The following is a 13,206-nucleotide window of genomic DNA, read 5'->3' on the forward strand; positions in this document are numbered from 1 at the left end:
GTAGTTACCGGCCGTGTTTATTGTTTAGAAAATAGTCAGCACTGTCGAGTCAGGCTTCAAGTTAAGGTAGAGATTGAGTCGCTTAGTACAACATTCTCTTGGCTTTATCAGTAACAGAGTTAAGGGTAAGTCTGCCGACTTCCTTAGCAATGTCAACGAAGTACTGGTTGCCTTCAGCTTGCAAAGCCTTGAACTGTTCGGGGTTAGCCGACACCCAGTCGTTAGCAGCGGTGACGGCCGACGAGAACAAGTCACCGGCGGCACGAGCAGTCATGAAGTTGTCTTCAGCGTCGTAGCCGTCTCTCTTGGCGAAGGTTTCCTTGAGAACACTGTCGGCGGCCTTGAAGGCGGAGATGACGTCTCTGGGGCCGTAAGCACCCACTTCTCTCTTGGCGTGTTGCGATTCAATGGCCTTTTGGATGTTGTTGAACACTTCGACGATTTCATCGGTAGTCAAGGGCACAGCGTTTCTCTTGGAGACACCAGACTTCATTTCGCCGTCGAGCTCTCTGACGAATCTGGCGACGTTTTGTCTCCAGACGGGGGTTTCAGCGGCAACGGTGGCGGCGAGAACGGCAGCAGTGGCGGCGGTGGTGAACTTCATTGGTACGAGTGAATAGAGTGGGTGGGTATTGGGAGTTTGGGTGAAAGTCGGGGGGTTTTTATACTTGAATTTTCTCTCTTTTCTCGAGAGAAACTAGAGGAGGTCCCCTTGCAGAGTGCAGTAGATTGAGTTCTCGCGCGGCTGCCTTAGGTTTATGCCTTCGAACGAATGACAACTAAATTTTCCAAGCTATTGAAGTTTCTCTGATAGCAAAGGATGACTTCTAGTTCAATCGTATAGCAGACTATACAGTTAAGCTGGGACTTGTGGATGTTGTTTGCCTGGTCGAAGAACCTGACGACTCTCAACTAGGTTGACGCAACAAGTGGCCCTGCCTAATCCATTCACGAATACCTCGAATCTGTCAACATGAGGCGGCTCAACGGGCCGCTTGCGCACGCTAATCTGACCAAATTCGATACACTTAAGGCGGCTGGCGTGTTTGAAGACGGCTCGCCCACGTCTCGGCACCTGAATAGGGCTTTGTCAGGCGTTTATTTCCATTTTGGCCCCAAACACGCGTGTTCGAAACATCTTGGGAAGACTTCCGGGAGACGTGGCGAGTGAAGTCTGGTTCTGAATCATAAGAAGATGTCTTTATTAACGCCGACTGGTGGCTCAGCTACACCATTCAGCAACGTGAGATCGATGTACTTGGACAAGTTGAGGTTCCTCACGCGCGGATGATTCATCCAAACCCAATTGAGTTAAGCAAGAGCTCGAATAGGGAGAGCTGCAGCGCGGCAAAATCCCAGAGCGGCCACGCGAACTAAATGGGCCAATATGTTATGTTATGAGTCTCGACTAGAAGATCGTAGCCAGGATCAGAATGTAAGGGGAGACGGAATTGTAAGACTAATTGCCAATTTGGTGTCGAAGTATTCTCACATGCCGCTGGTTTAGCCCGAGCAAAGGTATATAAATCTCGAGGTCAGTCCCACTCGGAGTATTCCTCTTATTGGCGTAAATATAAACATGGGGATGGGTTTTAGTGGCACTTGAAGAATGTCAGATTACAAGGAATTCGCTGTCATCATAGCAAATGTCGCCCTCTAGAGATTTCCGTAGACGGCGATCTTCGCACACGGATTGCAAGAACACGTCACAATAGGGGGGTGGCTCGTGGGATTGATGCTGCCATTGCGGTCATGCCATGCTAAAGTACATGATTTTTCGAGGTCATGGTGATATGGTGACGTGGGTGGCACAGTGGCTTCCGCCCGAGCGATTGTTCAGGGGTAGGGAGGTGTCTGTCACGGGCACTGGTGACGGGGATAGGAGGTTGATTGATTGGGGGTGTAGAAAAGAAACGATGGTTTATGGTGGCGTCGATTAAACCAGGCCCGGTCTGTGATTTGCGCTCAAAGGGACCACAGATATCCCCGAGCCTATCCCGGTGGCAAACAATACCGCGGACACATGATATGTTTGCAACCCCACATTTTAGGGGTGGTGCGGCGTGCGACATCACGCAAGCCCAAGCCCCGTTGACATGGCGAGTAAATCCGGATCTCTCGTGGCAACATTGAAACCCCCAAGTCGCCTATCCCTGCCGTGATAGGCGGGAGGCGCCACGATCGATGTAGGTGGACACGCGAGGACTGAGGCTGAGGTGCGGTGGCAGACGAACGCGACGAGGGCCAGTTTGTAACCCGATTGGGAAAGGTCGCAAGTGGGGGTGCTGCATACACTCCCAATGGGGCTTTTGTGATCATAACTTGTTCCTGTCGACGAATATAATGCGTGACGAATCCTTCGAGTTCTCTAGCAGCGAGATGTCGTTCACTCAGGATAAATTTGTCCTTCACTGGTAAGTGGCCCTGATTTGCCCTACCGAACTGTGGCGTTGGTACTAACCTCTTCTAGGCTCGACAACTCTCGGTCCCACCGGGTGCTTTGGATGCTAGACCTTTTGGGGCTCGACTATCTGGTGAAGATCTATTTGCGCCATCCCGAAACGTGGAGAGGGCCCAAGCTGTTGTTTAAAGTCCACCCATTGGGGAAGGCGCCGATTCTCGAGATCCACTTTGCCGACGGGCGGGACCCGTTGCAGTTGGTGGAGACGGGGTTGATCATGCAATACGTGTTGAAGCACTACGACCCGCGGGGGCTTTTGCGCCCCAACAACCCTGCCGACGAGTTGTTGGTCGACTACTACCTCCACTACGCCGAAGGGTCGTTGGAGCACATCTTGATGGCGTTGCTTATCAACTCCACCGCCAAGCTGGTGGCGCCGTTTGGCATGAAGCTGCTTGCCAAATTGGTGGCCAACGGGTTGAACCAAGGGTACTACATCCACGAGTACCGGCTAAACATGGACTACCTCGAGAACCAGTTGATCGAGAACGGCACCGGGTACTTTGTCGGCGACAAGTTGACCGCCGCCGACATCATCTTGTCGTTCCCGGTGTACGAAAACTTGTTTGACAACGAGGAAGGGGTGAAGGAGTGTACCCAAGACAAGCGGGACATCTACAAGCTCTGGCCCAACCTCGGTGCCTGGTGTATCCGAGTGGTGCGTAACGACCCCAGCTACAGCAAAATCACCGAGATGATGAACCAGCAGATCGCCGAGCACCAGGCGATGGAGCGCCGCAAGCGCTAGTGTCCCGTCCTCATGCCCTTAATAGTTTAGAGACACTCTGTAAACAGTATATTTATCTAATTAATCCCCGTAAGCCTCGCTTTTCCCCCAGACCTCGCGTCGCCCGCGTCGCTTGTCGTTCCCACGCATCGTGTGCAGTGACTCGCGCGGAACTAGGCAGGACCGCCATCGAGGTTTAGGCGGGCGATGATTCGCGGCGATCCTCTCCTAACCAGCAACCCCAACCTTCACTTAATGATATTTGGGCAACTTAGTGCTTACAGTCGTTTCGCTATACCTTCCATAATCGAAAATGCCCACAACAAACTTGCCCACGCGGTTGCGGTAGCAACCACAGCATCGCATCATCAGCAGTCACGTTCATTATCGCACTTGCCGATGGGTGGGGCACAGTCTCCCCACCATGCGGGCGAAATTTTGTTTTTGTGCGGACGCTATTGTTGTGGTGGCATTGCTGTTTTCAGGAATAGACCCGCAGCAGAGAACGCCGGGCGCTGGTACGACGGTCGAGGCTGAGTTGGGGGACACCCCGGATGCGATTAATCATAACACTTTAGAACCGACAAGGTCCCCTAGCCCGTAGCCCCAATACCTCGTGGCGATCCCAACATTACCGGAACGCGGCGGTTGCTACGCCCTGTCGGGCCAGCGACGACCTAACGACAATTGATTTCACCCCGTCTACATGCAGGCGAAATTTGGTATGGGCACACCCCGATTTTCCCTCAGAAAAAATCACACCCACGCCCACCCGCACCACCTTCATCAACACCAGCGTAACGGGACCATAAGCGATGTCCCGTCCCATGTCCAACCCCGCGGCGCTTGCGGCAGCCGCCGCGACCAACCCCCAGATGTCGCTGGGCCTGGGGTCTCTGGCGCTGGCGCTGAACTCGCTGGTGGTGGGGCTCCACTACAAGATCGGCAAAAAGATTGGCGAAGGGCTGTTCGGGGTCATCTTCGAAGGTACCAACATAATAAACGGAGTGCCAGTGGCGATCAAGTTCGAACCCCGCAAGACTGAGGCCCCCCAGCTCCGTGATGAGTACCGTACCTACAAGCACTTGCAAGGGCTGGAGGGTATCCCCAACGCGTACTACTTCGGCCAGGAAGGGTTGCACAACATTCTTGTTATCGACCTTCTTGGTCCGTCTCTTGAAGACTTGTTTGACTGGTGTGGCCGCATGTTCACCGTCAAGACCGTCGTTCAGGTCGCCATTCAAATGCTTAACCTTGTCGAAGAAGTGCACCGCCACGACCTCATCTACCGCGATATCAAGCCCGACAACTTCTTGATTGGCCGCCAGGGGATGCCCGACGAAAACAAAGTGCACCTCATCGACTTTGGTATGGCGAAGCAATACCGAGATCTGCGCACGAAGCAACACATCCCGTACCGTGAAAAGAAGCTGTTGAGTGGTACCGCCCGGTACATGTCGATCAACACTCACTTGGGACGTGAACAGCTGCGTCGAGACGATCTTGAAGCCCTTGGCCACGTCTTTTTCTACTTCTTGCGCGGTCAGTTGCCGTGGCAAGGTCTTAAAGCCCCTACCAACAAGCAAAAATACGAAAAGATCGGTGACAAGAAGCGCACCACCCCCGCGATCGCTCTTTGCGATGGGTTGCCGCGGCAGTTCGCTGAATACTTAGACTCGGTCCGGCTGTTGCCATTCGATGCCGAGCCTGCTTACGAAGAGTACCGCATGTTGTTGCTTCTGGTTCTTGACGACCAAGGCGAACAATGTGACGGCGACTACGACTGGTTGCATCTCAACGGCGGCCGTGGTTGGGATGCTGCCATCAACAAAAAGCCCAACTTACATGGGTACGGCCACCCCAACCCTCCCAATGAACGCGACCGTCGCCATCGGGCTGAACGGCGCTCACGCCATCATCAACTGGCCACCGCCGCTGCTGCGAACAACTCAACGCCGGGCCTGGGCCAGCAATTGTCCGCAGCTCAATTACATCAACAAAAGTTGCAACACTTGGTCAACCGCCCTTTGCCTCCGATAAAGCAGGAAACTACTCAAGGACAACTGGCTGTGGCCCGCGTGCCCCTGGCGGCTGGAGGTACCGGCAACCAGGGTCACGGTTTGGGGACCGACATTCCCAACGGCAACATGAAGTATGCCGACCGTCCACAAAATCATTACGCTCAACAAGACGCCGAGGAAGAACACAAGGGGTTCTGGTCCAAGTTGTGTTGCCAGTAATTTAGTTTTTTTTTATGATAGAATGCATGATCCAATAATGGGGAACAATTAGCTTTCATACGATGGAAAAAATCGATGGACATTACGAGTTATTGTCAACACATCACGTAAATGAAGTGTGGTGCTATTTTTGTAACCATATTCAATTTATTAGCCATTCTCGACCTCACGGTATAAGTCTTGTAAACTTCTTCATCTTGGGAATCTGATAGTTTACTTACCACCAACTGGTTTTTAAACTGACTAACCTTAAGGTGATGGAGTCTATTAGTAAAAATAGACGGAAATGAGCCGAAAATTTACATAGTATCCGCTTTTCTCATTTTTATACGCCGCGAAATTTCCGCAATTGGTTCTATAGTCTAGTTGGTTATGACGCATCCTTTACACGGATGAGGTCCCCGGTTCGAACCCGGGTGGAATCAGTTTCTTTTTGCAGCTTGTTTCGCCATCTACTTTGTATTTAGAAACGAATTTACCTCATTATCTCTGGTGTAACAGCTTTGTCGTCAAGATCTTCCGCATCTTTACTCGAATGCAATCATTTTTGGCTAGTAAAGCTAACAATCTACACATATCAATACGGTTTGCAACCGATGAATTGTCAATTTTTTTAAAAAATTCATGAAAAGTGGAATATGTGATATTTTTGCATGTCATTTAGGTTGTGTCAATTCAAGACAAGTATCATTCCTTGCGAAAACCCGGTTTCAAAAAGACAAGCCCTGATACTCAATATCAATTTATCTTTACGTAAATACTTAACATGAGACGCTAAGACTTACGACTTCTTCTCTATACAAGTTTAGCAATGCCCAATTATCTTTCAGCACCAAGAAGTATATATATATATCTCCAATCATCGCAAATCTCGTTTTTACTATCGCTGTCACAGTATAGTTCTTATCAAATCTACCTAGACGTCTACAATCTCAATTCTCAAGTCATGACAACCCACACAATTTCAAAACATACTAACAACACATGTGAATGGAAAATTAGACCGTAAGAGTTAGCGTCTGACTGTATTATTTGGTATCTTGGAGCTGCAGTAGCAGACACAATGAGTTGAGAGTGTACAACTCACATCTGTGTTCATGTTTATAGGAAGGCAAACGTTATCAAGTTCATATGGTGATAGACTTCACTTGTAGAAGTCTTGATTGATGATATATCACGTTCAAGCCATCATGTACTCCATAGGTCAATAAGTACAAGCAATGCTTGAAATGTAGTAGGTCAAAGGCCACAAGTAAAACAACAAAAGTCTTTTTGGACCATTTCACATGGAGTTTACCATGCCAACTTTCAGATGGACACAAGGTAACCACGATAGGCTCGCATTGCCAATGAATTTCTCGTCTTAATTTTCATGAGCCTCATGAAATGAGAGCAAGCCTTCACGCAATGTCAGCCTGTTACTATCAAGAGGCGTAAGCAACATATCGAACAATTTCGACTCGTGGGACCACAGAATACTCCTTTGAAGCTCATGAAAATTACCGTTGTTGCCTTTTTATTTTTCACGGGGATCAAACTTAGCTGGCGGGTAAGACACGATGATGGAAATACTCCAGGTCGGTCGTATTTGTATGAATCATGGATCAAAAATAACCGTCATGTTTAGATGAACTATAACGTTGTTGTCCATATTTGTCTGAGATCTTGTGAAATGGAACCAACCAATTTATAAGACTGTTCACAAGTTTTGACAAGGCTGATCACAATGCTGATTTGTTGACTTTCAGGATGTCCAATAAACGGGCTGCAGAATACAGAACCTGATAGAATAGAAAGCACGAATGTTTGAACCAATCTTATTCATGTATCAACATCAACTTGCGCAAGCTCGGTTATACCTCAACAAATCTTAAGCTCAAGTCCATCAAGGATTGCTTCCTTTTGCTCCATACAAAGGAGATAACTTGATCAATCAGTGCTCATAAATAATAGATTGCTTTCAAGGAAACAAACATTTTGCCACGGTCTGCTCGAGCCACTATTCTTGACTGCTCAGTAAGCAGGGATATGATGCGCGCTCATAATGACGAGCAAATTACGCAACATCGCGGTGAGGCTCATGATTGCAATTGGAGTGAATTGCGTTGGAATGGAGCTGATAGAAAGCTATTTGAAAGCCACACTTGAAATGAATTGACCTACTGGTTGTCTTCCATTGGCTACTTGTCGCCCCTGACGCACAATTTTGTGTTAAGGCTGCATTACGGTCGAAAACTACTAAGGTATATGCACGATGCTAGAACCCAAAGCAGCTGATACAAGGATAAAATTCAAGATTACAAATCAACGGAGCTCTCTCAAAAAGCAGGGAGTCATGTGACATGAGGGGATAATTGCTTGCATTCACGACTTCCTTTATATATAACCTTGAGTATCAATCTCGCGGACGTGCTGAATTCATCAATTGACTAATTCTCCCATACCACAATGTCTGGACCCAAGACTGTTACTTTACCCAAGCTTGACTACCCCTTGAACGGGTTGGAACCTTACATTTCCGAAAGTATCATGAACCTCCACTTAAACTTCCACCATGCCAACTACGTGAAGGGTTACAACGCTGCCATTGAGCAAGCTGTTGACTACCTGGCCAAGGGTGAAGTACCCAAGGTTGTTGAGGTTCAACGTGCCATCAACTTCAACGGTGGTGGCCACGTGAACCACAGTTTGTTCTGGAAAAACTTGGCTCCCACTTCCCAAGGTGGTGGCAAGGCTCCCCCGGCCGACTCGGCTTTGGCTAAGCAAATCAACCAAGACTTTGGCTCATTAAATGAGTTGATTGCTGAAACCAACAAGAAGGCCGCTGGTATTCAGGGTTCCGGGTGGGCTTGGATTGTGAAAAACAAGACCAACGGCACCATTGATGTCATCACCACTGCTAACCAAGACGTCGTCCCCCCTTCGTTTGTGCCTTTAGTTGGTGTGGACTGCTGGGAACACGCGTACTACCTTGACTACAAAAACGCTAAGGCCAAGTACTTTGAGGCGATCTGGAACGTCATCAACTGGGAAGAAGCCGCCAAGCGCTATTCTCAATGACTATCCGTGCCACGATTGTAGGGAGAATTGAGAGGAGATTCAGTAGGATAGTTTAGTTAGGTGATTTTAGCAATCGAATATAACTGTCGACTCTTTATTAATAAAGTCTACCTATGTGGAGATATGTTTAGTGTGCTTGCTTTGAAACTGCCACATTGTTGAGCAATTTTATTTTCAATTTTGGGGTATTGGACATTTAGTGTTCTTTGAGCATATTTACTTCCCACATTTGGTAAGCTCGCATTATGAGTGCAAAGACATGAAATAAGCTGCTTCTAATAACCTGAACTACAATTGGTGTAGGGAGTCTCAAGTTGGTTAAACTGAGCAAATTGGGTGGAAATTGAACGAATCTCCAGCATTACTACTGATCTTATCGAACTACCGCAATTTTTAAAAATCTCGAAAACGGTTCCGTAGTCTAGTTGGTTATGGCGCATCCTTAACACGGATGAGGTCCCCGGATCGAGCCCGGGCGGAATCATCTTTTTGACAGCTTGAAGGTGAAGCTGATCACTTTTTTGTGTCAATCGTTGTGAACAATATTCAAATTTACTTTAGCCTTCTTTGTACCTTGACAGTCCTTTGGATCTTGGCTTGATTTGGTGTGCTCGATTAAGTCAAGTTTTCAAAGCATTAAATTATATTTGTGATACATTATTCTTGTTCAGCAGGTGGGGTAATTATTCCATCCTTTTCGGAACCACCTTCATCTTTGTTTCCATCGCCATCACCGATGACATCGTTATAAGGTCTTTCACCCAACACAGTAATTCTGTAATGGTGGCGGTTACCGGTGTTGTGTCTCAAGAAGTCTAACGTGGCTGTGTGCAACAAAAACCGATTATCCCACGCAATCACTGATCTCAGATCAGTACCACGGTGTAACGCCCGCACCTGAAATTCTGGGTTGGACGTGACATGTTGTACCAAAAAGTTGAGAATGAAATCCAGCTCCTGCTTCTTAACGCCTTCCACTCTCTGAATGAATCCTCGTGAAAAAAACAACAGTTTTTCTCCAGTAACGGGATGCACTCGTACCAATGGATGCTTCGTATACAAATCTCCAGCAACTCGAGCCGGTTGACCAGCGTGCTCTGCCAACTTATTCTGATAAACATTAGAGTGTATCACAACTAAAGTGTCAAAAAACGCCTGAATAGTTGGGCTCAATCGACGATAAGCTTCTCTCAAATCGATGAAGACCGTGTCACCGCCCAGAGGAGGCGCCTCAAGGGCCACAAAAAACAGAAACGACGAGGGGTAAACCTCAAAACTGACATCCGAATGCCAGTAAAACAGGTCAGTGCTGTCTTCGTAAAAGCTGTCGTACCTATCACTGGAACCAGCAGGTCTGAACGTCGTCAAGAGCTCAGCATGATTTTCAGCAGAGAAACTGACTGGGTGTACATGAAGAGGACCAAAATACTCACCAAACTCTTTAGCAAACTTTGGTCCTTTGTCTCTGAAGTCTTGTTGCCGGAAGACTCCCAAACCTCTGGTTTCCAAAAACAACGCCAAGTCGTCACGCCCCTTATCAGTCAATTCAGAAAGCTGGAACAGCTCGTCGTCAATTTCGGTACCTAAGTCGGGACTAAGATCGAAGTGGTTGAATTGATCGATACCTTTGGGAAATAGATTTTTGAATTGGGCATCACCGAAGTGACCCCGATCATTCTTCTTGTGGTCTGGGTTCTCAAATCGGCGAAACTTTCCAGCTTCTTCTGGCTTCGTTGGAGCTAAGTAGATGGGGTACTTCACGTTCTTGTTAGCATCAGGATCAAGTTTGTAGAAGCGCTTTAACGGGTGTGACCGGTTAATGTTGACAGGTTCAAAGAAGTCGGATCCGCGAGGTCTGTAAGACATATTTGTTCGTGTTGTAATGGTTTTTTGTGTAGTCGGCTACCCCAGTTCTTTATAGAATCCACCAACAAGTTGTGGGGTGCATACGCCACAATTTTGACGTTAAAAGCCACACCCCTTAATCTCATTGATTCCGCAGGCACCGGATAACTTTGATGAATGAAACACCATTGCCAGATGCAACGTTGTGCAAGATTGTGGATGGATGCTTTTGATCGTCGATTGCTTTTGATGATAGACCAAACACACAAGGAAAGTTACAAATGTATCCACGCCATACTGAGAGTGACGATAACATATCTTGGGTTCAAAATTTCGACGTAGTTGGTGACTGAGAGAAATCCGTCTCCAGCCACAGTAGGAGTGACAAATGTCTTGACAGTGAGCATTGTAAGCTTACCGCCTCTCCCTTGGTGTGAGCTTTCCGACTAGGTAGACTGTTGCTACCCTGGTGGATGTTCACCAACGACGGATGAGTTTCTCCATTGTCAGTATAGTGAGCGACGCTTCGTAGGATGAAGACGCTTTAATTTCGTGACGCGCAATTCCTCATGATGATAGATCCCGTGCCAATGGAAAACTACGCGAAGAAGGGTGGCTCAACACAAGATAACACCCCTTGATAGAAACTGATTCTGTGGCAGCGACGATAATTATTCAAGTCAATCGAGGCTCTGTGTCAAGTCTCCTCAATTGTCGAAACTACATTTATGGAACAGTATGGCTTCATTTGGTCTAGGGCTAAGCTGTGTGAGTGTTACATATCCGTTAAGAGTCATTGCACGATATAGCAAGGACAACAAATGGAAGAATGGAAGAAGTCAATGCAACGTGGAAATTCCATTTTCGACTAGCTTTTGGCTCTGACCGACAACGTGTAGTTTCTCTGAATTAAACCGATGCTATACATGAAAATGGCAGTGTTCAATTAAACAAGATCGTAGACCAACCCTCCATCACAGCTCACTAAGAGTTACATACGTCTAGGTTTGGTTGATACAGGTGTGGCAATACACCGATTGCCTTCCCACTATCGATAGATTTAATTCAAATCATTCAAGTCTTTTCAATTAATAGATCAAACTTTCAGAATTAAAAGTATATTCACACTAATTATGACTCAAAAAGCCTAGGTAATCGATAGTTCAAAGCCATAAATGCCTTACGCTTGGTTTCAAGTGGACGATCAAAAGCCTCGGTAGAGCTGAACATTAGCGAGATCATTGTAGCACAATAATATACCGACAGTAGTCAGCAATTCACCTGAGTGACTGTGTTTTCAAGGCAGGCAACCATGATATCCAGTTTCCCAAAAAGAGATAGCTATTTGATCCAGCACCCAATGAAACCCTTCAGCTCAACGTAACTACACCCGCCAGACATCCTCTTTCATGTAGCATACAACGATCATTCGCAAAGAGCCCATCTCGTCACTTATCTTTCAATGGACGAACGTGAGTTGAGCCTGATGATCTGACAGCCTTATCAAAAGTTGTCGAAGTCGTCATAGACTTTGACGAACTTCCTATAACCAATTGCGTTAACTGGTCAAGTGAAAGACAGTCTTGGTGTGCCAGTGGATGGTCTGGATGGTTTGCAAAAACTTGACACGTCCGCGGTGGAAGTCATACGACCCAAATTCTTCAAGAACTGTTCCAATATGGATGAAGTGACGTCACTCCATAATCTGTCAACAAAAGAATAATTGGCACAACGAACACTTGCGTGGAACTTGAGGAAGCAGTTATGGCTGTACCAGTTTTGAATTTTGGTGATGCTGGCTGATAAGAATTATCACATGCGCAGAGCCGCACTGTTCGATGAGACCATACACTGTGAAAGACTGTCATCTACGTTGATTTTGGCAATGCCATTCTGCCAATTGAACTTGATGGAATGGTAAATCCGCTTCGAATTAATCAGTGAAGATATCTCGATACACACAATACCTAGTATACTTGCAACAATCAGGATTACTGAGGCTATGATTTAAACGTTAATTGCAGACCAACTGCCCTTTCATTCAGTTGCCTGGGAGATCATTGATAAAGGACGTCAACTACCATGTGTGATAAAAATGGCTTTACGGTTGTAGTGTCAGGTATCATTTCTTGCACTGGAGCGATTTCATGTCATCCACTCCTTTAATCCCATGGTTTGAACTGGGTGGAGACCAATTTTGATACAGTAAGAAGGGATGTTGTTGATCACTTTGAAGTTTCTTCATTAGCGTATGGTGCTTGCATTTCCAATCTTCATTGATTCCCTTTCATACCCCCAAATGGTGAACCCCTATACGTTTATTTTGTCACGGATGATGCAAACGTTAGCATTTACACAATGCATGATGTACGCAGATGAATACCAATTGTGACACTGCTATCATTATATGGCGACTATCCATGTAGCATTGCAACTGGCTCTGCATATGCCAGGGGTTGTCAATGAGGTTGTCCCTGTTGGTATAACTCTATGTGAATCGAGAAGATCTGCTGGAAGTCCTTTCAGGATAACACGCTGTGGTATAATTCTGCTATCAGGTGGTACCTGGTGCTCCCGCATCACGTTGGGCATCTGGAATAGCATACCTTCCTATTCGAGCCACCAATTACTTTACCGCCTACCTGGTATATAGATGCCACGGAATGTCTCATGAAATCATCACCATGAACTTCAAGGCCCTTGTTGTTGCTACTGTTGCTACTATTGCGATCGCCACCCCCACCGCTGATGGCGCTGACGTCGCCCAAGCCAAGGCCAAAAGATGGTGGTGGATTGACTGGAGAATGTTCGAACCTATTGACTAGGCTCGTTGGTTTGTTTACAGACAATACATGTTCTAAATCAAGTAATAG

General features: G+C 46.9%; 5 protein-coding genes across 5 annotated transcripts; 3 read left to right on the plus strand and 2 right to left on the minus strand. All coding sequences in view use genetic code 12, as the record gives it.

The window, feature by feature from the left end:
- Window positions 1-82: 82 nt before the first annotated feature.
- DIURU_005542 (uncharacterized protein) lies at window positions 83-604 on the minus strand (the record flags this gene model as incomplete). Its single annotated transcript, XM_034158536.1, has 1 exon — window positions 83-604. One exon carries the CDS (start codon window positions 602-604, stop codon window positions 83-85), a length of 522 nt encoding a protein of 173 aa, XP_034009771.1.
- Window positions 605-2,504: 1,900 nt separating this feature from the next.
- Window positions 2,505-3,209, plus strand: DIURU_005543 (glutathione S-transferase family protein; the record flags this gene model as incomplete). Its single annotated transcript, XM_034158537.1, has 1 exon — window positions 2,505-3,209. The coding sequence occupies one exon, from the start codon at window positions 2,505-2,507 to the stop codon at window positions 3,207-3,209; it is 705 nt and encodes a 234-aa protein (XP_034009772.1).
- A 794-nt stretch (window positions 3,210-4,003) lies between these two features.
- On the plus strand, window positions 4,004-5,428 carry YCK2 (serine/threonine protein kinase; the record flags this gene model as incomplete). Its single annotated transcript, XM_034158538.1, has 1 exon — window positions 4,004-5,428. The coding sequence occupies one exon, from the start codon at window positions 4,004-4,006 to the stop codon at window positions 5,426-5,428; it is 1,425 nt and encodes a 474-aa protein (XP_034009773.1).
- Window positions 5,429-7,876: 2,448 nt separating this feature from the next.
- DIURU_005545 (superoxide dismutase) lies at window positions 7,877-8,488 on the plus strand (the record flags this gene model as incomplete). The annotated part of the gene is made up of 1 exon (XM_034158539.1): window positions 7,877-8,488. One exon carries the CDS (start codon window positions 7,877-7,879, stop codon window positions 8,486-8,488), a length of 612 nt encoding a protein of 203 aa, XP_034009774.1.
- A 657-nt stretch (window positions 8,489-9,145) lies between these two features.
- On the minus strand, window positions 9,146-10,354 carry DIURU_005546 (TauD/TfdA dioxygenase family protein; the record flags this gene model as incomplete). The annotated part of the gene is made up of 1 exon (XM_034158540.1): window positions 9,146-10,354. The coding sequence occupies one exon, from the start codon at window positions 10,352-10,354 to the stop codon at window positions 9,146-9,148; it is 1,209 nt and encodes a 402-aa protein (XP_034009775.1).
- Between the last annotated feature and the right edge of the window lie 2,852 nt (window positions 10,355-13,206).

This window comes from Diutina rugosa (assembly GCF_008704595.1).
Source record: "Diutina rugosa strain CBS 613 chromosome Unknown scaffold9_size288278, whole genome shotgun sequence".
Classification (NCBI taxonomy): domain Eukaryota; kingdom Fungi; phylum Ascomycota; class Pichiomycetes; order Serinales; family Debaryomycetaceae; genus Diutina; species Diutina rugosa.